Source organism: Macrobrachium rosenbergii, chromosome 5, assembly GCF_040412425.1.
Source record: "Macrobrachium rosenbergii isolate ZJJX-2024 chromosome 5, ASM4041242v1, whole genome shotgun sequence".
In the NCBI taxonomy this organism is placed as follows: domain Eukaryota; kingdom Metazoa; phylum Arthropoda; class Malacostraca; order Decapoda; family Palaemonidae; genus Macrobrachium; species Macrobrachium rosenbergii.
The window spans coordinates 66,940,157-66,965,156 of record NC_089745.1 but is presented as its reverse complement, the minus strand read 5'-3'; the positions used below and the strand labels follow the sequence as shown (position 1 = coordinate 66,965,156).

General features: G+C 42.0%; 1 protein-coding gene, 1 long non-coding RNA gene and 1 pseudogene across 4 annotated transcripts in view; 2 read left to right on the top strand and 1 right to left on the bottom strand.

Annotated features, from left to right (window-relative positions):
* Positions 1–25,000, top strand: part of LOC136838874 (uncharacterized) — a 530,691-nt gene that overhangs the window by 279,832 nt on the left and 225,859 nt on the right. The window lies entirely within an intron of this gene.
* Pfas (phosphoribosylformylglycinamidine synthase) overlaps positions 1–25,000 on the bottom strand; it is a 205,416-nt gene that overhangs the window by 95,754 nt on the left and 84,662 nt on the right. For all 3 annotated transcript variants that reach the window (XM_067104532.1, XM_067104534.1, XM_067104533.1), the window contains exons 7-8: positions 12,816–12,934; positions 11,808–11,948 (exon numbers count right to left, since the gene is read on the bottom strand). In XM_067104532.1, coding sequence (XP_066960633.1) covers positions 11,808–11,948; positions 12,816–12,934 — 260 coding nt within the window. The remainder of the gene's footprint in view (positions 1–11,807; positions 11,949–12,815; positions 12,935–25,000) is intronic.
* Positions 22,379–23,468, top strand: LOC136839033 (uncharacterized; annotated as a pseudogene).

The window sequence follows — 25,000 nt, the reverse complement described above, 5'->3', positions numbered from 1 at the left end:
CGTACTTCGTCCGTAACGGTAAAGTATGGCGAACATGCGGCGCCAAAAATTTTTTCAGAAGCTAATTGCTTTTACTTTTTTGCAGATTAGGGAGTGATATGTTTTATGGGCGAAGGAATGCTGCCTTGGAACACAGGGAGGAAGTGCGCGCACGGCATGGATAGCCCCAGAAGAAGCCGAAGATAGTGATGTTGATGTGGAGGTAGACAGTGACTGAGGACCCAACATACCAACCTGATGAGGACGAGCTGGCTGACGCGGGAATTTCTTCAGCCTATTACTTCACGAGTTAGTATCATAACAACATCATGTATTTTTCATTGTTGATGGATTACATATCATTTATACATATCATTCTATTTATTTTACACAGTGCCAACACTCTATTTATTTTACACAGTACCAACACACTCATATACATGCACACACTCATACACATACACACACTCATACACATGCTCACACTCATACATACACAGATGCACACACTCATACATACACAGATGCACACACTCATACAGATACACATAACTTCATGTGTTTTTGAAACTTTTCATTGTTGATGGATTACATATCATTCTATTTATTATACATATCATTCTAGTTATTATACATAGAGCCAACACACTCATACACATGCACACACTCATACAGATACACATAACTTCAGGTGTTTTTGAAACTTTTCATTGTTGATGGATTACATATCATTCTATTCACTATACACAGTGCCTACACACACACATACACACACATGCACACACTCATACACACATGCACACACATACACACACACACACACACATACACACACAATAACACACTCATTGTCCACACACACAACACAATCATGATTTATTGTCTGTATTACTAATGTGACTCTTTTCTTATTTCAGGTGGCCGTCCTGTCCCTGTTGCAGTGCCACACCCTATGCCAGATGTGGTAGATAGTGCTGCTGATGTCAAGGCTAGCAGACCTGTAAGTTTTGTTCCTGTAAGGGCCACATCCACAGGTCCCGGTGGGTGTGTGAGGACTGTAAAGTGGCACTGTGTCTGACTGATGCAAGGAACTGTTTTGCACTCTTCCACAAGGCATAACTTTTGTAAATATTGTATATATTTTGTGTAAGTTTGTATGTTGTGGAAGTCTTGTATGTTGTGGAAGTCTTGTAAGTTTGTTATTGTCTATTTTTTATGCTAACCTATGTACGTCTAAGCTGTAAATTATAATTACTAACACATTTCACTGCCAGTATTACTTGTATATTTTTATTTTTGTAAAATAAAGTATTCAACTATCCCAGGGTATCTTTTATACATCAATAGAGGGAAAAAAACATAAAAAAATTCATAATAAACACAGTAGCAAGTCATATTAATGTCAAACACAATAAATTCATCATGGAAATTGGTAAAAAGGTGAGTATATAAAGAGTGGAATTATCGGGAAAAAGTTTACCGTTATAGTCCAAGTGTCCTGCGGGATGAGCGTGGTCCGTCGGAGTCGGACCGAGGCATCCGTGACGGGTTACTTCATTGAATGCAATTATTTGCCAAGTTTTGCAAGATTTCAAAAAAATGCATAAGAATGATTTGATCTTGTATTTTGATATACTATCACATACTAAGAGGGTTTTTTGAAATTTCCCATAAAACCTAGGGTGGACTTTAAAGGGTTAAGGAAAAATATACTACATGCCTCAGGAAAAGTAAAGTATAAGAATTATGTAAAGGAAGAGATTGTAAAGTCCCCGCTCAAAGTGTTCTCTGTAATGAACATCCCGTTTTCTGCGGTGCCTTCACGTGCGACCTAGGGTCAGACGGACACAATATTATCATCATTATTATGAACTGTATATTTATTATCTGTTCATTTGACCTTGCGCCATGTATATGTAACAGAGTATTTTTATGTCTAACCAGTCATTGTTAATCATTATGTTTTCTGTATGTACCTGCCCTGTTTTGTGTAGAGAAATAGTTTGACCTCAGGTCACCTGTAAATTTTTTTACCCGCAGTCTCTGCGTTATACGCAGACGTCCACACACCGCTTTACAAGCGGGTCGCTTCATCAATAAACCAGCAGTACTTGTCTTCCTGCTCATTATTTCGCACCTCTCTCACAAGATTAGCGCAGAAATGGAGCCTGTCACTTAGATAGCTGTGAGGTGAACTGTGAAAGTTACAGCCATTCCATGGTGTGACTGGCATAGCTCCTTCACAGAATAAGGGTTTTTGGTGTGAGAAAATATAAACTTTTGTTATATTAGTGTCCTTTAACTTATGGCATTTACTCTTATTCTTTGTGCATCTATTTATCCTACTTTTGAAAACATGGTTGTTAAGAAAAACATATAAGTTCAAATTTCTGGAAGAATACTGAAAATTCAAAATGACTAAGCTAAAAAGATAACTCTCTAAGGTCTAGTTAGTTGGTTAGAGAACACTCTTCCTTTCTTTTGTATTGTTTCTGACAAAAATGCATTGTAAAGACAGTTGCTTTTCAACTTGGTTCTGGAATGACTGGAAATAACCTAGAGGCAGGCATTACTACCTTCTGTCTTCTCCAGCAAAATAGTCTTACAAATCTATAAGAAAATAAACACAGGAAAATTTATATTAGATCTGTTTTTTTACGGTATATCCCACTGCATAATCGGGAAAGTGTTGACTTCTAGCAAGTTGGATACGAAGAACAAACAGCCAACGTTTCAAAGCATGACTTCATCACCAGGGCTAAAATACAAAAGTAACAGCAATTAAAATCAACACATAAGGCTCAGTAAAATTATTAATGTTAAAATATAGATATTAGAACCAAAACATCTAAGTCACAACCAACATAATGCCTAAAGAAAAGAAAACTGAGTGACCAAGAAGGGTACCAAAAGGACGAAGAAACATCTTAAGCTGTAAATAGAGGGGCAGAAGAAGAAGACTCAAGGATATGGAGAGAGGTTTCATCAGCAGCTTACTCTAAGATTTCAAAATTGTCATAGGAAATAAAAGATTATGTTGTTTAGAATGTTCCCTTATGTTAGAAAACTACTCCTTACTCAAAGTACACCCTGCTCTGTGGCTAATGCTACGATGAGAGTCGACTCGCACTTTCAGCATTCTTTTAGGTGGATCTGACATAAGTCCCGAGATTACATCTCAGGCAAGTACAGTATACTACTTGTAAATCACCAAAGAATGCAAAAGGTTGGGTACAGTGTCTTTAAATCTAAAAAGAGATCCAATTGTTCTTGGATTCCTTAAATGAATTTGGGATTAAGACAGTAAAAGTATTTCTTTAAAATCTGCTTTAATATAGTTAAAAATTTTTCATCATTTGTAAAAGGCAAAGACATAAAAATCAAGTTTAGGTACTATAGATGCAGGAATTTTTAACTGAAATTTATTATTCAAAAATTTTTTTGAGATATTTCTCCAATAAAACTTTGGGGTAGCAGTTATTCTGAAAATATTTTCTAAGGAACTCGGCCTCATTATGAAAAGAGAGAGCCAGTCTGAAGAGAGAGAAAAGGCTCTGTGCAACAACGTAACAATACTGTTAAGCTTAAAACTGTAAAAACACAAACTATAAAAATTTGAACCAAGACCAGTATACATTTGCTTCTGGAAGACAGAAGTGGAGAAGTGCTGGTTGTATCTGGTGATTAACACGTCTAAGAAAGGAAGGCACTCGTTATTTTTATGTTCTGTAGTAAATGTAATACTATGATGGAGATTGTTAGTGAATTCTAAAAATTGTTCAGCAGCACCTTTACTCTGGAAAAAGTAGAAAAGTATCATCAACATACCGTTTATAATATAAGGGGCAAAATGAGAATGAACAGTGACTAAAAAGCATTTCCTCCAAATGACATAAAAACATTTGCCAAAACTGGACCCAATGGAGATCCCATGGCAGCACCATCGATCTGCTTATAAAGCTTCCATTGAATAAAATGTCTGTGTCCAGCACAGCCAGATTTAAAAGTTTTTCAAAATCATCTCTATCAAAACCGTGATAAAAATCTTACCTAAAATAATTTTTATCGTTGCCTGCAACAGTACATTAGTGAAAAGTGAGACAACACAAGACTCACCATATACAAATCGAGGTCCCAAGTAACAATCTCTTTGGAAAACACCGTGGAGTTGGAAAGGGTATGCTCATTTTCTGAAAATGGTTGTAATAGTGGTACCAAAAATTTTGCTAGGTGTATTATTAGAGGCCAAGATAGGCGTTAATGGAATTCTTTCTTTATGCACTTTCAGTAAACCATATAAAACTCCATAAGACGAGCCAGATGTGTACAGATCCGAATATGTATGTTCGTTGATTTTATTTGTGTCCTTAAGCGGTTTCAGAATTAATAGGTTTCTGAAATCACTTAAGGGCCTAGTGGCTCTGATTTAAGTACAAGTTACATTTCCATGCTTGTAGCTGCATGGTTTGAGAGTCAGGGACTCGTGGAGGCCAGCCGATCGGCAGTTGGCACTCGGGGTATAATACAAGGATAGTAAGTGTGATGAAAGGACAGATGCAAAAAAAGGAAGTATCTTACACTTTCTAGTGGTGCTATTCTGAGCAGAAATAACATGACCCTTCACTCCGGAGGGAGTGCCACGTTACTCCAGAGGGGGTAACAGGGAGCCATTGATAAGGGCGTTAGCTCTGATGCCTGGAAAGGACATCAGCAATTTTATTATCTGTACCCTTGGTATGTTCAATTCTCCAATCGTAGTCTTGGAGATTGATACACCAACGCATTAAACGCTTGTTCTGGCTGCATCAGCGGAGTTGGGAATGAAACACCAAAAGCACTGGACCATTCCAACGAAGCGTCGTCGGATATGGCATATGACAAATGGCACGGATGTTGGCATCCTTCGGCATCAGCATACTGTTTCCAACTCGGTGACAGAGATATGTGATTTCAGCTACCCCGAACTGGCACTTCTTCAGGTTGATAGCAAGACTGGCCCTTTGTAGGGCGGTGAGGATTGGCCAAGGATCTGCAGGTGCTCCTCCCACAAGTGGGCGTAGGTGACTATGTCGTCTAGGTACACAACAGTTCTTTATCCCTGCCAGGATTTTATTCATTAGCCTCTGGAAACAGCTAGGTGTGTTCTTTAGTCCAAAGGGCATCACCTTACACTGATAGAGGCCAGTAGGCATGGTGAAGGCAGTCAGAGGGTGCGACTCCTCTGATACGGGCACCTGCCAGTATCCCTTTTCTAGATCTATCTTGCTCAAGAAGGGGAAACTGCTTAGGCTGTCTAAGCAGGCCTTGATTTGCGGAAGTGGGTATGGTTCAGGTTTGGTCACTTTGTTTAATTTACGAAAGTCTATGCATAACCTATCTCCCCATCCTTCCTTAGGAACCAAGACTACTGGGAGGACCACTCACTGTGGCTGTCCTCGATGAGGCTGAGTTCGAGCTGGAGTTGTACTTGCTCCTTGATCCTCCTTGCTTTCTGTGGATTGACCCGGGTAGTAACCTTGGGTGATAGGAGTGACACCTTCCCACAGGTGTATTGTATGCTCCAGGATGTCGGTGCATCCGAGAATGTCCTGGGTTACCTGTGGGTGTGCGCTTAGCAGTTGTATGTCCTGACACTGGTGATTCTCGAGTCCTGGGGTAATGGTCTCGAGATTAAGTAGGACTTCTGAATTCGTTGAGGGGGCCAGTGTCATGGTGATAGTACACACGATGGCCCTGGGATCAGGAGAGGCTTCTCCGGCCTCCTTCTCCTCTCTGTTCAGGTAGGGCTTTAGTAAGTTGATATGCAGCCATTTGACTAGCCTCAGCCCACAATCTACGAGCTAGTTTAGGTTCCCTCTCTTCCCAAGTATTTTGTGGGGGCCCGTGAACTGAGTTTTGAAGGGGCGAGTGGCTCCTGTTCGGAGGACCAGGACCTGGTCCCCGACGTTGATGGATCTAGTTCTTGCCTTCTTGTCAAGCTTGAGCTTGACTCGCTCTTGGGTTGCTACCTCCATGGCCTGAGCGACCGCCCACGTGGCCTGAAGGTTCCGCTGGATGTTGGGTAGGTCCTTCACCCAGTCCACCATTGCCAGTTTGGCCCAGGCCTCGTGCAGTATGTCGAGGGGGCCCTGGGTGGAGTGAGTGTAGAGGAGCTCAAAGGGGCTGTACCTGAGGGTCTCGAACGGAACCTGGCAGACAGCAAAGAGGGCATAGGGGAGGTTCTCCTCCCTGGATGCTCCTCCTCCCTGGATGCTCCTCCTCCCAGGATGCTCCTCCTTTGTGCTCGAGTTTGGCTAAAGAGCTGAGGGTTTGGTGGAATTGCTTCACAATTCCTTGGCTCTCGGAATGGTAAGGAGTGGAGTGGATATGTTTGATGCCATGGCTGGCCATGCTGTCGTGGAATTCTTTGGACATGAAGTACTGCCCTTGATGAATTTGGATTGTGGCGGGGAACCCAAAATGACATAAGAATTTGATGAGGGCCTTTATGCGTTGTTTGATCTCTCACTCCCAATGGGAATAGCCTCTGGGTATCTCGTGAAGCTGTCTGTGATGGTGAGGCAGTGGTTATGACCCATCTTGCTTTTGATACGTCCCTGGGGCGTATAATAATCAATGATGACGTCCTGGAAGGGGACGCCAGCAAAGGGAACAGTCTTGATAGGAGCCTTGGGGATGACCTCGTTTGGACTTCCTGTGATTTGGTAGGTAGGGCATGAGGCTACAAAGGCCTTGACAGCTTTCCGTAGACCCGCCCAGTAGAATCTCCCTTCGATGGCCTGGGTTCCTGGTGACACCGAAGTGCCCTCCAATACCATCATGTGCCAACTGGAGGAGGTCTTGCTGGAGAGATAAGGGTACTACCGCGAGCCGGTGGATGACCTGAGCAGGCTCATGCCGTCCCCGGGTTACCCAGTAAAGTACCTCATCCTTCAGAAGGGAGTTGTCCTTCACTAGGTCTTTCGTCTCCTCTTTGTCAGTAGTAGCCTCTCGGGAGGAATCACCTGTGGTGACCTGTAGATGAATGGCTGGGATGTCCTTTACGTCACCGTTGACCCAGCAGATGGTGGGGAAGCGGATGCATCTGCAGGCAGGTATTGAGGGGGGACTCTGGGGCACCTGCCTTCTTCACATACTTCGCTGCCCAACAGGAATGCAGGTTTCAGCCTGTCGATGGTGATCCAGTCCTCCTGCCCGTGGATGTCGAGGAGGAATGCTTTGCTGGCTTGCTTGATGACTCGGTGGGGCCCCCTGTAGGACCTGGTTAAGGGCGGCCGGCAGGCGTCCACCCTGACGAAGACGTAGGCACAGGAATGTAAGGCAGGTGGGCTGTAGGTGACGGTTCTGTCGGTGAAGGTCTTGTGGCAGGGCGCAAACTTTTGTGCGAGTTCCCTCAACCTTGGGAGGGGGGTGTCGGCGCTGTTGGCTGACAGTGGGAAGAATTCTCCAGGGACGGCCAGTGTTTCCCCGTAGACTGTCTCAGCAGGGGAGGTGTCCCCACTTGCTTTCGTTGTGGTGCGGAGACCAGCAGGACCCAGGGGAGCTGTTCCTGCCACCTCTAGTCGGTGCAGTGTGCCATGAGAGCTGCTTTAAGAGAGCAGTGCGCCCTCTCGACCATGCCATTCGCTGTGGGGTTGTATGCCATTGTGCTGTGTGGAGTTGTACCCATCAGGCATGCCAAGGAGACCCAGAGCTCTGACAGGAAGGCAGGACCCCTGTCCATAGTGATGCTGTCTGGCACTCTGAAGCGGCTTATCCAACTGGAGAGGAGGGCCTCTGCGCATGATGATGTTGATGCTTCATCCATGAGGGTTGCTTTGGGCCAGCGAGTGGAGCGGTTTATGACTGTCAGGAGGTATCTGGCTCCCCCCGACTGCAGAAGGGGCCCGATGACGTCGATGTGGATGTGGCCAAACTGCCGACGAGGCTGGGGAAAATCGCTGATCCTGGACTCTGTGTGCCGGGATGTTTTGCTCGTCCGGTGTGGGATGCAGCTCCTTTGCCCACTGGCAGATGTCCTTGTTGATGCCGTGCCAGACGAACTTGTCAGTCATGAGGCGCCCGTTGTGCACCCCGATGGATGGGAGAGACCGTGGACTATGTCGAACACTTGCTTTCTCCTCAAGGTGGGCACTAGGGGGCCTTGGGCGGCCTGTGCTGGTGTCGCAGAAGAGAATTCTGTCCGAGTTTGCTGAGGGCATGTTGTTCCATTTCAGAACTGTCACTGCCGTCCTGTAGTCTGCCATCTCTGGGTCCGCTGCTTGTTCTCTCACGAGGTCTTCATAGTTGATGCCGAGGTGAAGGGAACTGATTTCTACTAAGAGCACTGGCCACTGGGTTTTTCTTGCCAGGAACGTAGTTGATGGTGCAACCGAATTCGGAGATGGTGGTCAGGTGCTGCTGTTGTCTTGCAGACCACGTCCCCCTGCTTTGCAAATGCATGAACCAAGGGTTTGTGGTCTGTTAGGATTGTGAATTTGGTTCCCTCCAGCAGGTATTTGAAGTGCCTCACAGCCTGGTAGGTAGCCAGCAGCTCTCTGTCGAAGGCGCTGTAGTAGGTCTCAGCTGGCGAAAACTTGCAGCTGAAAAAGCCCAAGGGCTGGGGTGTGCCGTTCACCAGCTGTTCGAGTACTGCACCTCAGGCGATGTTGCTGGCATCCGTTGTCAACCTGAGGGCAGCGGCGGGGTTGTAGTGAGTTAAGGTGGTGGCACTGGAGAGGGCCCTTTTCGTTTGAATGAATGCCTGCTGCTGCGGAGCTTCCCATGTTAGTGTTTTTGGTTTCCCATTCAGGATTGGCGTCAGGGGGTAAATGATGCAGGCAATATCTGGGATGAAGCACCAGTAGTAGTTTATCATCCCGAGATACTCTTGAAGGGCCTTGATGGTTTGTGGTTCCAGGAAATTTTCTATAGCTTTTACTTTAGAGGATGTGGGGCACACTCCTGCTGGGGAAATCTCGTGGCCGAGGAAGTCTACTTTTTCTTTCCCAAAAACGCACTTGTCGAACCTGACAACTAATCCGCTGTCCTGCAGGCGTTTCATGACGACGCGAACATGGCGAAGGTGTTCCTCTGGGGACCTGGAGAAAATGAGGATGTCGTCGATGTAGCAGATGCAAAAAGGCAGATCTCCCAAGATGGTGTCCATCAAGCGCTGGAATGTGGCGCCTGCGTTTCTGAGACCGAAAGTGGAATAGGAAAATGTGTAGTTCCCGAAAGGCATGATGATGGCGGTTTTTGGTCGTCGGGATGCACAGGGACTTGGAAGTACAGCTTCAGTAGGTCCACCCTGGAGAAAGTTTTGGCTCCGTGGAGGACGCCTGTCAGGTCCTGCATGTTAGGGAGGGGGTAGTGGTCTAGTGTTGTTACCAAATTCAGGCACCGATAGTCCCAGCAGGGCCTCCATGAACCATCAGATTTCTTTACCATTTGGAGGGGAGACACCCATGGGCTTGATGCCTTTTTACAGACGCCCATGCGTTCCATTTCTGTGAAGGCCCGTTTAGTGTCTTGTAACTTCTGGGGGGACAGTCGTCAGAACTTGGCATGGGTTGGTGGGCCTGTCATGGTGATGTGGTGGAAGATGCCGTGCTTTGCTGAAGCCCCAGGTGACTGGTGCAGTTCTGGTTTGAATACGTCCGGGAACTCGTGTAGGAGGGACATGTAGCTGTTGGGGGCTGTGGAGCAGATGGTGGGCATTCAAAGTCCAGTGGAATAGGCGTCGTTTAGAAATTTCGTCCATGATGAAAAACCTGCTGGGGGGGGAGTTGGATTTCACGGCCACAGCTGTTACTTGTGGCCGCCTTTGTCGTTTTTTGTGAAAAAATAGGGAGGCCTGCAGGTTCTGGCGTTGGTCCTGAACTTTCTATGGTAGAAGCACCATGCCGGGTTTGAAGGGCGTGACGATGGCAGTTTTTGGGTATGTCCTCCAGTGCTACTTGGACCTGAAAATAAGATTTTAGTAAGTCCATTTTGGAGAATATCCTGGCCTCGTGGAAAGAGGCCGTCAGGTCCTGCATGTTTGGCAGGGTGTAGTGATCCGGTTCTGTTGCCAGGTTCAGCCGCCTGTTGTCACTGCAGGGTCTCCAGGTGCCGTCCACTTCCTGCACCATGTGAAGAGGGGAAGCCCACGGGCTGGGAGCCTTTTTGCATATGCCCATCCTTTCCATCTCTGCGAAGGGCCGCCAAGGGAATAATAACTAGAGATTTAGAGAAGAAGCAATTTCTCCATGACTGACTGTTAGTGTCAGTAGTGAGATAAAGTGATTTTAATTTACTTTAAGTTCTTTGAAAACAAGGTTCTTGAATGGCAGGTTGACTTGGGAAGGGCATCTCCTGTTGCAATATGTATATATTACCTCTACATATTTGTAAATATCTGTACTGTATACAGGTATCTATATATCTATATATGTATACCCAACTCAAACTCATACTTTCCTGTTGTAAATCTTAGTACATTTCCTCTGGCCCAAGGGCATTTTTGTTTTGATAAGTTTGTAAGGGACCGCATGGTGGTCCTACGGGCACACGTGCGTGTGTGAGTCAGCCATCGGACAAAACAGGACAACAAGCATCCCGCTCTCTCTCTCTCTCCCTCCTGTGTGTCAGCGGCGATCGCTCGAAGGAACGCAACTTCTACCATACAATATTCCTGTCTATTTCTCTCTAACCATTGTGTCTCGATTCATGTACAATCACCACTACTTGCATTGCCATGCAAGCATTCTGATCATGTACAGGCAGTCCCTGGTTTACGACGGGGGTTCCATTTTTCCGCCGCGTCGTAAACCGAAAATCGTCGTAAACCGAAAAATTGTCGAAAATCATAAAAAATCCTAAGAAAACCTTACTTTTAATGCTTTGGGTGTATTGAAAATGATGTAAACTGCATTTTCATTGAGTTTTTCATAAAAAAAACCTCCAAATTTTTATTATTCTGCCATTTTGGGGCCATATTTCTTCCGTCAGATTGGCGTACGATGCAGCGTAACCCTGGAACATTCGTCTTAAACCAGGAAATAATTTCTGATGAATATATTTGAAAAGGGTTGTAACCTTGGAACATCGTAAGCCAGACCCATCATAAACCAGGGACTGCCTGTACTCATAATGTTCCACCGAATCTTCTGTATCCAACTGTATGTATGTTTCTGTTTGTGAAGACGCCAAACATCTCGCCATTTCACATATATTATGCTACTGCATTGTATTCATTAATCTGTCTCAAATCTCATGCAAATGTCCATATGTGGAATTTCCTGTCCTTTCCATTGATATATGTTTTATAATTGTATGTTCATTATGTCTCTCACAATCGCCATCTGTTTGTCTGACGACAAGCACATATGTCTGAAACATAATCTCTGTTCTGCCTTGTCTGTGTGTAGAAACTATATTGTGGCTCGCACCAGCCAATAACAACCATGAAGAATCTGTATGTGTATTCAGTAAGGAACCACTAATAAACTAGACAACACCCAGCCAGTATGTCACTCAACACCTTCCTTGCAAGTTTGGTACCAAATCAATAAATATTCAGAATGGAGTATGTAAATACACTTTTGGGTGTTGGATAACAGGATAAAAAAAAGACATGCAGTACTGTAACTTATTAGGGAACTCAAATCCTTTTTTTGGATAATAGGACAAAAAAGACATGCAGCAACTATTTAGAGACCTAAAATGCTTTATTTTGCTTTTCCCTCATATAAGCAGCATCATTATGTAATCCATTTAACTTTATAGCCCTAAAAACTTGCATGAAATTTATGAATCATAAAAACAATACACCAAAATATTCTAAATATTAAATATGCTTTCTTTACCTGAAGGGAGCAACGCCAGTAGGGAAGTTGTGAGTTTCAGCAGTAAAGATCAAATGGCGAGTAGTTGTTTTCTGCACAAAACATGATGCCTGCGAAGGGTTATTCACCGTAAGAGCAGTTGTTTTCCACCCTTTTATTCCACTGGAAAAAGGATACAATATACATTTTTAAGCAAAACACAATACCAGTTTATATTCCTTAGACCTACTTATCTGATTCTTATAAAAGTTATTCATGTGATAAAAATAAAGATTTTCTTAGTATTGTTATGCACATATTTTGTATCATACAAATAAACAATTTCAAAAGGCTTATCTCCCTACTGAAAGTTTGGAAAGCCACTTCAAGAGATAATTTACCCCTTTAGTGGGATAACTGCCTGTCATTAAATGGCAGCAAGTCTGTAATAAGGACACTACAGTAATCTGTACTTACCTGGATATACTGTACATTTGTAAAAAAAAAAAAAAAAAAAAACTATTACAGCTGTTTTAAATAATTAAACGGTAAAGTGTTTAACAAAACAAATGGAGGTACTGTATTCACAGAAGCAAGAAAAAGATAGGTACAGTATATTTAAGGTTTGGCAGATGCAAAAATTACATCTGAAAGAGCAAACGTAAACACTTTTAAGGGGTCTCCAGAAAATGAAAATATTTTCTTTATATAATACAGTGCCTCTAAGGAAGATCTGTCATTCTCTTCAGTAACAGGATTTTTGCTTTAGAGTATGTATAAAATTGCTTAATTTGAACTCACATGTAAAGTTATTATGCAATGATCTGTTCATTATATGAATACACACCACTACTGTGTAAAGTTATTTTGTCATAAAATATCATGATCACTATACTATCTCATGCAAATGAAATTTTCCACAATTATTCTGGGACTAAATTCTACCATTATACTGTATGCAACATGACAATTCTCCCATCATTATAATAAAATGTATTTCTTTCATACCATTAAATTTTGCTGTACTTAAAATAAATACATGCAACTCACCTAGAATTATCAGAAAAAGCAATTATATTATTCTTATTGGTGCTGGGATGCTTGTTTGTAGATATCACCATATCAAGCAATGACTGTTTGAGAGGTTCCCCATCAGCTGTGTAATCTCCCTGGAAAATGGTAAATATATACTCGTAAACTTAAGTATAGTACTGTATTAAAATGTCAGGTTCATATAAGATAATGATCTAAGCCTGAATCACATGAATTCATGTTCAAAATATACTAGGGCAAATCTTTAGTTCCAGTCCCAAACACTGCAGTAAACTCATTTTCTTTTTCTCCCTTATGCTGAGGTCTGTGCAATGTGCAATTCAATGCCTTATGTAGCTCAGGAGTAATGGAAATGAGAAATATATGGGTAAAATTAAGGACTAACCCTTATACAAATATTAAATTGTCTCTTAACTGTAAGCAGTACAGGAATCAAGAAAATTTACTCAACTAAGCAATCTTGGGCCTGCAGTTCTCTATAGAGTAAATGTGGAATGTAGTGGACTGGTGAGCATTATGCAAGTGCCTGAGGAGGGAGACCTCTCTACTTTGGTTCAATACAGTATACTGTAATATGGAATACTAAAGCAAGGCCACCTGCAGCAAAGTGGAAGAGGACCTAGGGAAGAGGCAAAGGCAGAGCCTTGTCACAGGGCAATACTTTTTATGACAATCTTGTAAAGAGAGGACAAAAAAATAATACCCATTATCTGAGTAATTTCCAATAAGGTTGTATAAGCAGAACATAAGGTTAAAGTAATTATAATTAAAAGAATTGGCACTAAAACCTAAGTTTCAAGTCCAAGAAAACTATACAATTTTTTGTTTTTAGTGGGGTCAATCCTGGTGGATTTCTCTTTCATCTCACATTTATTTATTCTGTGAGCTCATTGTTCAGTGCATTTCAAACAATGCTATTTCTTGGCATTTTAAATGTAATTCTAGCTTGTGTGTGTCTAAACATACAAAATCAATGAGAAGTTGGGGCCTAGGTCAAGTCAAGTAGGTTATAGCAATAGTTTACCAGGGGAAGCATTTGCCAAACTCGTGGCTGCCGAGATTTTCTTACTAATCCAGAACACCAGGTATATGGTTAATGCTTACCAGGATATTCTCGTCTCAGTAAATGTAACACATTGTAGTTTTGGATTACACAATGTTTCACTTAAAAAATTGTAAATAAGAATCATTCTTCAGACTTAGTATTACAAATTATGATATTCCTTTGTAAAATAATTGTGAAACAATTAAGTGCGCTGTTCTTCACAAAAAATAGCAAATTTTTAAAGTAATATGTATTTTTTCTTTCCAACACACAAACCTGAAGTTCTTTACATAGGATTTAGCTTGTGAACGCAAGCTGGAATGGCTGTTTAACTTTCAGGCAAGGTTGTTAACTACTCTTGGGTAGGGGGAAGCCCTGCCCACCTGTTGCTCTGCACTCCACTTTGCCTTTCAGCCCAGTTATCAGAATGAAGGGTGGTTGAGGGGAGAAGTAAATGTACAGAACTTCATGTTTGTCTGTTAGGAAAAATACAAGTTACTCTTAAAATTTGCTGTGTTCCTCCACATATACAAACCTTCGTTCTCTACATAGGAGGCTTACCCATTGGTGGGGGGAGTCTGAGCAGTGCTCTAAAACCCACCCAGGAACACCTTCCTGGTCTGAAAGGGCTGGGGAAGGAATTCCTCACCTCTAACCAGTTGAACAAATGGGATGTTGCAACTGCTAGACTTCTGGGCATAAAATAATGAGTTTGCTTTCATTATCTTGTTGAAGGCTTGAAGGAACCAGTATGCAACAGAGACAGTAAAACTTGCTATTAGAAACCAACAGGTCTGTTCCATTGTCTATCCCTGTCTCCCCTTGTCTGGAGAGAGGTGGGGACATGTACCCAATCAATCCATAAAAAAGATGGACAGGATACCCTTCATGTACTCACATGCAAACCTTGTCCATCCAGTATGTGAAGGCTCACTACCTGACTCTTTGCCCTTCAAGATAAAAAGGTGAAAGAGAATAGGAAGGAGACCAGTTGCTCACACACACTCTCTCTCACTTACAAAACACCATAGATGAGATGCTACCTGTCCCTGTAGGGGAGCTGGATTAGCTACACAACTTGTTGGGCAGCTGGCCACCAAGGGCCCAAGGGAAACATGTCCAAGGACTTGTGGGCAATGTCCTGAAGGTAAAACAAGGTAAATGTGGTCTGGCATGACCACACACCTGCCTGTAATAACTTGAATCAACCAGTTCTTTTGGAATACTCATGAGCTCTCACTCATGCTACTCCCGTCTCCCTCTCCAGGCAAAGCATATGCCTGTTTGATAATCTAACAAAACCAGAAAGAGATTTTGTTCTTGGACACCTCTTTCTTGGCTGAGCCAGTACTAACGATGAGGAGTTCACACTCAGTCCTGAGTTGTCGAGTTCTCTTGAGATAGTACTGCAGCACCCTATTTGGACACAGTAGCATCTCATCCTGATCACTATCAACAAAGTCCTCTAGGGAAGGGATCAAAAAGAACTTGAATGTGGCATCAGGGATCGACAAATTTGAGTCTTTGCTATAAATTCCAGGACAAACTTGCTCGTAACAGATCCTATCCCCTTGAGTGTTTAGCATCAAAGGAAAGGCAATGAAACTCACCTACTCTCTTCATCAAAGTCATGGCAAGCAAGAAAACAGTCTTAAAGTCATTTTTCTGTCTGATGATTCTCTCAACAGTTCATACAGAGTACGAACTAGGCTCTTCAACACAAGAGCCATGTCCCTCTCAGGGGGGCTGAGTTCCCTAAGAAGGCAAGACTGCTCAAAGCTTCTGAGGGGCAAAGAGATCTCCCACAAGGACGAAAGATCGACTCCTTTCAACCAAAAGGGCTTGGCCAAGGGCAGATCTATAGCCCTTGATGGCTGAGATGGAGCAAAGCCTCTCTTGGCGAAGAAAGACAAGAAAGTGTGCTACCTGCTGAAGAGTAGCTCTAACCAGAGAGATACCTCATCAACAACACCAATTACAGAAGATGGTCCATTTCCCCTGGTATACATCTGCTGAGGATTTTCACATATATCCAGACATCTTTACTGTGCATTGAGAAAACCCTCTCGCTTGCAGGAGATGCAGATAGTCTTCCATTGGTAATCTCTCTCGACATGCAGCTGGCAAAGAGAGTTGTTCCACGGGAATCTCTCTTGGGACCTCAGATAATAGAGCCAGTAGGTCTGGATACCAATCAGCATGTGGCCACTTGGGAGCCACCAGAGTCAACCTGAGAATCAGGGTGATCAGCGCCCTATTGATCACCTGACAAATCAGACAAAACGGAGGGAAAGCTTAACCATCTAAGTTGTCCATTGGGTGCTGGAAGGCATCCTCCATTGCAGCCCATGGGTCTGGAACAGTTTTACCAGGTCACAAACAAGTCTTATGTCTTATGTTTTAGTCTCCCCATAACTCAAAGAGTCTCTACGCAGTGTTTTAGTGTAGGGACCATTCTGTCCCTGTCACCTGACTCTGATGACTGAGCTTGTTTGCCACCACATTCTGAGAACCCAGAATGTACCTGGCTGACAGCTCTACTGAGCGCATTACTGCCCACTAGTGTACCTGCACTGCCAACCTGTGCAGCTGGAAGGATACCATCCCTCTCTGCTTGTTAATGTAAGTAAATCCCTTGTATTCGCGGGGGATGCATACCACAACACCGCTAAGTTAAAATCTGCGAATAGTTAACACCCCCCTCTAAAAATGCTTATAACTGCCTATCTTGAAAGTTCAGGTACCAAATGTATACCTTAAACTAGCATCCTACATTAAAAATACCTTAAAATTTTATCCTATTACTGTACTGTATTAATCTTTGAAATTAAATTAATAATATAATTTCAAATTCATCTTAAACATTTTACCCTTAAAAATACAGTACATACTTCTAATCCTATGGAATTATATTATTAATAATATAATTTCAAATTAATCTTAAACATTTTACCCTTAAAAATATAAACGTACATACTTCTAACCCTTCCAGCCAATAACGGAGAGAAAGAGAGAGAGAGTATATCTTTTTATCAACCACTCTCCCTTTCTATCTATCTATCTGTATCTATCTATCCATCTCTTATTTTCTGAGTATCCTTTGGCGTGACAGAGAGAGAGAGAGAGAGAGAGAGAGAGAGAGAGAGAGAGAGAGAGAGAGAGAGAGAATTTTTTGTATCCTTCGTAGCTATTTTATTTGACCACCAAGTGAGCAACATACTATTTGACCACCAAGTGGGAAGCATTTTCTACCCTTCACGGTCAATGTTTCAAGATAAGTTGACAGTTAGATTACACCTGCTCCAAGCTTCGGAGAAGACTGGGAATCGATATGTTTTCTTTGAAAATTTTACATATTTACTACAGAAATGCATTAATGTTGTAATTATAGCATGGAAAATATGAAAAAATTAATAACAAAGTAACATCACATTTATCTATAAAACTACAGTATACAAAACAGTGAGAGAGAGACAGATATGAAATACAAAGAACATAAAAAAGAGAGAGAGAGAGAGAGAGAGAGAGAGAGAGAGAGAGAGAGAGAGAGAGAGAGAGAGAGAGACTGACTCTTTGGCCAGGTGCTAACCCCTTTTTTTATGATGACAGTTACGCCTTCATCCCTCCTCCTAATTCACTATATTACCCTCATCCCTTAGCCACGTAAAAATAAGTCTAATCCTTCGGGCCAGCCCTAGGAGAGCTGTTAATCAGCTCAGTGGTCCGGTAAAACTAAGCTATACTTACTTTTTCCCCATAAGTCAGATACAGAAAAAGATCAGGGATTGAACTAAAGTCTTACTAATTCACTATATTTTCTTTAATGAATTGATTTTTTGCTGTGTTTACATCATCAATATTAATATTTGAAAATTAGTAAATCATTTATTTATCATACAAAACAAACATACTTATTACATATGCATAAAAATTCTCTCATCTCAGTAAGAGAGAGAGAGAGAGAGAGAGAGAGAGAATTATTATTTTTATTATTTAATGTTATCTTATCAAACTTAATATCAATATTTGAAAATTAGTACTGTACTGTAAATCATTATCATATCATAAAATGTATATGTATGTACAGTACAGTATTTAGTCACAAAAATAATATGAAAATACAGAATATTGCTCTACGAAAAAATCTGTGAATGGGTGAGTTTTCCCGTGAATAATTTATAAATAGGTTCTATAGAAAATTCTGCAAATTGTGAGAACAACAATTCCGGGGTGTTTACTGAATACCACTACCATCATTTTGTTGCTCATCAACATCACGGAGTGCCCCATCACTTGGTCCTGAAACTCTTGCAAAGCCAGAAATGCTGCTTTTAGTTCCAGGACATTAATGTTGAGGTGCCTGTCATTCTGGTCCCATACACCTGAAGCCAACAACTCTTCCAGGTGTGTGCCCCATCACTCAGTCAATACGTCCAAGAAAAGAAGCATCTCAGAAGGGGGAGTTCCAAGAGGCACTCCTATTAAGAGGTCCCCATTGTCTAACCACAAGCTAGATCGTTTCTTACTTCTGCCAACAGGGGAATAGGAGAGAAAGGAGGGTCCCTCACCAGAGACCAAAACTTCATCCTCCACCGAAGAGAGCAAAGGCAAAGCTACTCACAAGGAACCAGCTTCTCCTACAACAACAGGTGACAGAACAATTTGCCACTGTCGAGCAGGTTGTTCATGTCGAGAGAGGAACTTGTGAGAGAGGTGCGAAATAATGAGCAGGAAGACAAGTACTGCTGGTTTATTGATGAAAACTAGTTGCTTATAAAGCGGGATGTGGATGTCTGCATAGTTTGCAGAGACTGCTGGTACAAATATTTAAGGTGACCTGAGGTCAAACTAATTCTTCAAAAAACAGGACAGGTTCATACAGAGAACATAGTGGTCAACAATGTCTGACATACGACATGAATAACTCATTACTTGTACATAATACATGATTGTTTAGAAAGACAACATATACACAGTTTACAATTGTGATGATAAATATATATTCCGATCGACCTTAGGTCGATGAAAAGGCACCACAGAAAACGTTGAGCGGGGACTTTACAAACTCCCCCACTAACTCTTTGAACCTGCTGATATTTTACCCTTTGCTTGGGCATGTGATCTGACCTCTCAACCCAGGATGTAACAAAACTCAAGATGATGATCTCTGTTCTGAAGCAGCTGCTGCAATAAGCTCGCCAGGACCAATCAATTGTCCAGGTACCTCAGAAGACATATCCCATGCAAATGGGCCCAAGGTGAGATCAACATCAACACCTGAGTGAACACTTTAGGGGTGGCTGAGAGCCTAAAACAAAGTACCTTAAACTGGAACACTGTCCACCTAAGGTAAAGCGGGGGTACTTCCAATAGGACTGATGGATAAGTAAGGTACTTGGAAATATGCATCCTTCATATCCACTGAAAGCATGAAGTCACCCACTCTGACAGAACCGAGAACTGAGCGAACTGTTTCAATCTTGAACCGCACCTGGCGAAGAAACCAGTTCAACAGAGAGAGGTTGATGACTAGTCACCACCGCCTGTTGTCTTCACCAAGAACAGACGGTTGTAAAACCCTGGAGATTGGTCTTTCATGACTTCGACAGAATCTTTCCATAGCATTGCATTCACCTCTTCCCAAAGAGCAAGAGCCCTCTGCAAGCCAGGAACATAAGTATGGAATTGGACTGGTTTGAGAGTGAGGGGTGGTGGAAACTTGAAAGGTAGTAGATATCTCACCCAAAGGACATCCACTACCCAGGTCTCTGCTCCATGATGCTGCCAAGTTGCCCAATGGGTTGACAGGCAACCTCCCACCATCGGCAGCAAGCTGGGAGGAACAATGCCCCTAGCTGCTTCTTCCCTTCTTCTTTCCCTTACCCCCTAGGCTGGGAGGGGGCTACAAGGGGCACAACTGTGTGCCTTTTGTTACTGGGTCAGAAGAAGCCTGGGTACCTTTTTGAGGGGCCAAGAAAATTTGGGACTTTCTTTGACCCAAAGGTCAGACTGCAGTGCCACTCAAAGACCCAGAGGTCTTATACACTCTCTTGTGAACAAAATTTTTATTGTTGTCAACTGGAACCCTGTCTACTACAGCCTCCACCTCACCTCTGGCAAAGAGGGAGAAGGATGCCAGTACCAGTCCAATCCTGAGTGCCAAAGTAGACTTGAGACCAGCAAACCTATAGACTTGAGACAGCACAGTGCCTTGCCTCTTCAACACTAGGTTTGCTGACAGGTTTACTGTCTGGTGGGCAAGGTGGGTTAACACCCCTACCTCCAGACAACATCCTTCTCAGATGTACGAACTGAAGAGGAAGCAAATATCAATCCAGGAGACTGTCTGAAATGCTGCCATGGCAGTCAATTCCAGTGCCACTGCCTCTGACTGCAAGAGGGCAACCCTCTGCACACAAAGGCGCTCTAGCAACAGACCGAGACACAGACAGGTCATGTCTGGATCAACCTGCTTGGTCAGCAATGGGCTTTCCGAGATAAGGTAATATTTCTTCTGGCAAGCTAGAGGAGGAGGAAGTGTCTTGAAAGAATGGCTGGACTGGAGGGAATTTTCTTGCCCAGAAATAAGAGAATTAACTTGGTCCAAGACCCCATCAACAAGCCTAGACCATGGGAGGACTCTAAAAGCCCTGGGTTACTTCCAGGGTCCACAGAGTGATTCGTTGGTGGAGGGATGATCTGCAGGACAGGCCATGGTCCCTCCTTTGAGATCATTAAAATGACAGATCATCCTAATGATCTCCACACAGTGCCTCTGCAACTAGGGGATGTCCTAGTTCTGGGCTGTAGGACCCTCAGGTCCCTGCAGGCCCCAGTCCTCCTGAGTTCCTCCTTCTGCAGGAGAGGAACACTCACCAGAGCAACCTGGTGATCTCTGAACCTCTTGGGCATATGTTCTGTTCAGCCAAGGACCATCCGTGGACGGGCTGGGATGGGAGTGGGAATGGTCCTGGTCCCAAACCCCAGACTTGTCTGGCTCCTGGCTCCTGAAGAACCCGGAGGAGGTGGAAGGGATAGAAGAGGGCTGGCTGCTGGAAGCTCTGTGACACTTCCTGTGGGAAGGCAAGGTAACCCCTTTCTTCCTTCACTTTTAGTTTTGGAAGAAGGGAAAAAACCCCGAGGAGGTGGAGGGGACAGATGAGAGATTGTGAGCGCCCTTGCCCAGCCTGTCAAAGACAGAAGTCCAGACAGGTGAGTGAGGGTGTGGGCATCCATGACAAAATTTAGATTTTTTGTTATATGGCGAACATATCAAACCTCCTTATGACTTCTGGCATGGTTATGAACAGTTCTAAGGAAAGCTCAAATCACAAAAGTCAAGAGTGGTGCTAATACATTAATATGTAGTATCATATACTAGACCCAAAAACCCTAAGTACCATCATGACCCAACCATGACTCACTTAGACCCCCTCTTTGGGAGTGGATCAAAATGTTTCAGCTTTAGAATTAGAAAATTATTTATTAAATAGGCATCCAATGACAGAAATGTTGTTCAGACAAATAAAGTAGAAGACTTGGCTTATAGAGGCCACAACAAAAAAAGTCAGTCTGAAGACTATTTGTCTTTGAAAAATATAGACATTAACATAAAAGTGGAAAAACATGATACTATGAACAACATTCAGGGTACCATTGTACTTCCTGAAAATAACAACGATCCAGTTGAAAAGAAAATGCTACTAGACTCTCTCAAAAAGAGATACCCCAAAGTCCAGGATTGTGAGGTATATGTTGTACCAAGTAAAAAAAGCAATAAACAAATATTAAAAATAACAAAAATAAAATTTGATGAAGAAGATCTACCTCAAAAAATAAAAATTTTAGGCCAAGACAGAGAGTTAAGACCCTATGTCCCAAAGCCATTACAGTGTCAAAATTGCAGTAAGTATGGGCACACAAAGAAAAATTGTAGAAATGAACTGGTGTGTGTTTATTGTGGATCTGCTGAACATACCACACAACGGAAGTGCAGTGAACCAAAGTGTGTAAACTGTGGGCAGAATCATTATGCAAGATCCAAAAAATGCATTATTACATATACTGTAACACAGAACTAAAAATGTTACAGGAAAGAACAGGGATGTCTGTAAAAGAGGCTAAATTAGAATTGAAAGTGAGAGGAATTCAAGATCCTGCTAAAAACTTACATATTCTATGATAACAAGAACCAGTAATGAAACAAAAACATACAGATAGAAGTAACAAAATGCAGCAAAATAAATCTCAAGAAGAAATTGATGTTTTACAGAAAAAAACTAAAATTGTAAAGAATCAAGAAACAGGTGCAAATGATACGGATAATATTTTATCAAATTCATTTGAAATATTAATGCAAATAGGGGCACAAGAAGATACTACCACAGAAGTAGCAGAGGAAAGTTGTGATAGACTAGATATTAAAGATTAAAAGAGACCTCTGGCAAGAACACCACCCAAAACGAAGAGACCAACTATCATTAGAGAAACATCGGCTAAACCAAAGGCAAAGGATATGAAGAAAGAACAAAAACAAAAACAAACTAAGATTATACCTTCATCTGCTAAAATAACAGGAAAACCTATGGAAGCAGATATCCAAAACACCGAAGAAGTAGAAGAGAACCATATCAAAGATAACAATGATGATGTCAAGGGAGAAGAAATTACTCCATCACCAATAATTGGTACAAGAACAAATGAAACAAGAAATATATGTGATAACACATGGATGTAACAGTTGTTTTGTTGAATTGTTCAGTAATAAAAACAAATCAAAAGATGGTTTAACAAACATTATAAGTTTAGGGCACTTTGTTTTGGGTTCTCAACCACCCCCAGAGTGTTCCTCTAGTGAGACTAACCTAAAGTTTGTGTACTCTACACCATAAATTGCTCTCCCTAGAGCTTCAATAGAGTGGTGGTAGATTAAATCTAGTGAGACTGCTCCACCATTAGTGTACACTGGAGTGTGTTTGACCAGGAAATCTCAGACTTGAGAGACTCACTGGTGAGATGTCACAGTCCAGGCGCCTAGTTGCTGCAGCTGTGACATTAGTCATGAAGGCGCTGAAGAAAAGGAAGAGAAAGAGAAGTGTGTGGGTCAGAAAATGGATAGCCAGGCGAAATGAAGAGGGAGCACATGCCATACTTTTAGGAGAATTGGTTGATGACAATACAGTATCCTATAAGAACTTTCTACATGTGTTCTGAAGATTATGAATATTTGCTGGAAAAAGTGACCCCTAAAATTAAAAGACAAGATACTCATCTCAGAAAAGCAATAACCCCTTCAGAAAGGCTAATGCTTACACTTTGATTTTTAGCAACTGGTCAGTACTATGGATGAATAATACCCTTGAATATATGTGTACATTTATTACAAAGCATTCGTGTACATGAAAGGAAGAAAATACTGTAGTAAATAATGAATTTATCTGACCTGTAATCATTTTACAGGGGACAGTTACCACTCACTCATGTACCTTCTCCAGGTACCAGTCACCACTATCTCAAAGCTAATACCCGACGTGTGCAAGGCACTATATGGAGTTCTGAAAGAAGATTATCTTAAGGTAAGAAATCATTATAAATCTGCAAAATAGCATTGCAAGCCAATATTACTGTCATAACTTCAGGTAGTTGTTCCATGGTTGACATTATCACCATCATTACTGTGAGATTCATTAAGTGAACATGGGGGAATAGGGGTTGATGGAGATGATGATGAATATTGTAGGTCTTCTATTTCTCCCATTTCAATGATAGCTTTCATAATGGTGCGTTTCAGTTTTTTCCTATTTTCACCAGATCGTAAATGGCGTAATTCAGAAGCAACATAGTCTCCAAACACTGAGTAGTCATCCCGTGGTTGATTCAATACATCAGTTGCTTTTATCAATGCAGCCTCTTCTTCCATTTCTTCAGCTTTCTTCTTTTTACCAGAACAGTTTTTTTTGTTGTGTTCAGTACCAGTAGATGGTGTGATAGCATCCTGACAATGCTGTGAAGGTTGTGTGATGTCTTCGTTAACTATGTTTGCTGAAGATGATAGATTCTGAAATACAGAACAGAAACATAGTGTACAAAACCATATGACAATTAAGGGATAATTAAATAAGTTCCTTAAGAATATATTACTGTATTAAAATCTAAATTTTTAAAAATCATAAATTCCTAAACTAATGTTTGTTTTTGCAAATTCCGAATTCGAATGAAGAATGGTACAAAGTGGCTAAGGAATTTGAACTGAAATGGCAGCTTCCTAATTGCATAGGAGCACTTGTTGGCAAACATGTTGTCAGGAAGCAGCCAACCAAACTGCAGAAGCTTATATTTCAATTACAGGGCTACCAACAGCATTGTGCTATTGGCACTGGTTAATGCAAATTATAAATTCCTATACACTGATGTTGGTTGCAATGGGCGAATATCTGACGGAGGAGTATTTGCAAATTGCTCATATCAAGAGCTTTAGAGGACAATCATTTGAATGTACCAGTTGTACAACAGCTATGTTGTACAGATAATGATGACCCCATACCGTTCATCGTTGTTGATGCATTTGCATTGAAATCATACCCACTGAAACCTTTTTCTTTCACAAATCAGCCTGCTCCAAATCGCACTTTTAACTACAGATTATCCAAAGCATGCCGGTTAGTGGAAAATACATTTGGCTTGATATCTCCTCAATTCTGCATCTTAAGATGGTTGATGGAGGTCACCCCAGAAACAGCTATGCAAATTGTATTACAGTAAACCCCCGTATTCGCGTTCTCATGGTTCACGGACTCTGACATTCGCGGGTTTCTCTGTGGAACATATCTAGCCATTTTTCGTGGAAAATTCGCCCATTCGCGGTATTTTTCACTGAGAAATATTCACTAATTACTGTATTTTCATATAATTTTCATGAATAAATGCACTTTTTGTGATAAAACTATTAAAATACTCAGGTATAAGCATTATTACAGGCTTTTTCTTGGTTTAAGCTATCAAAATGGGTAGTTCTAAGCGTTTTTAGAGGGGTTTTAAGCATTTGCGGATTTGACCTATTCGCGGGGGGTGTGGGACGCATCCCATTCGTGGTTCACTGTAATCATATGTGCTCTACGTAATTTTTTACTATCAAAAT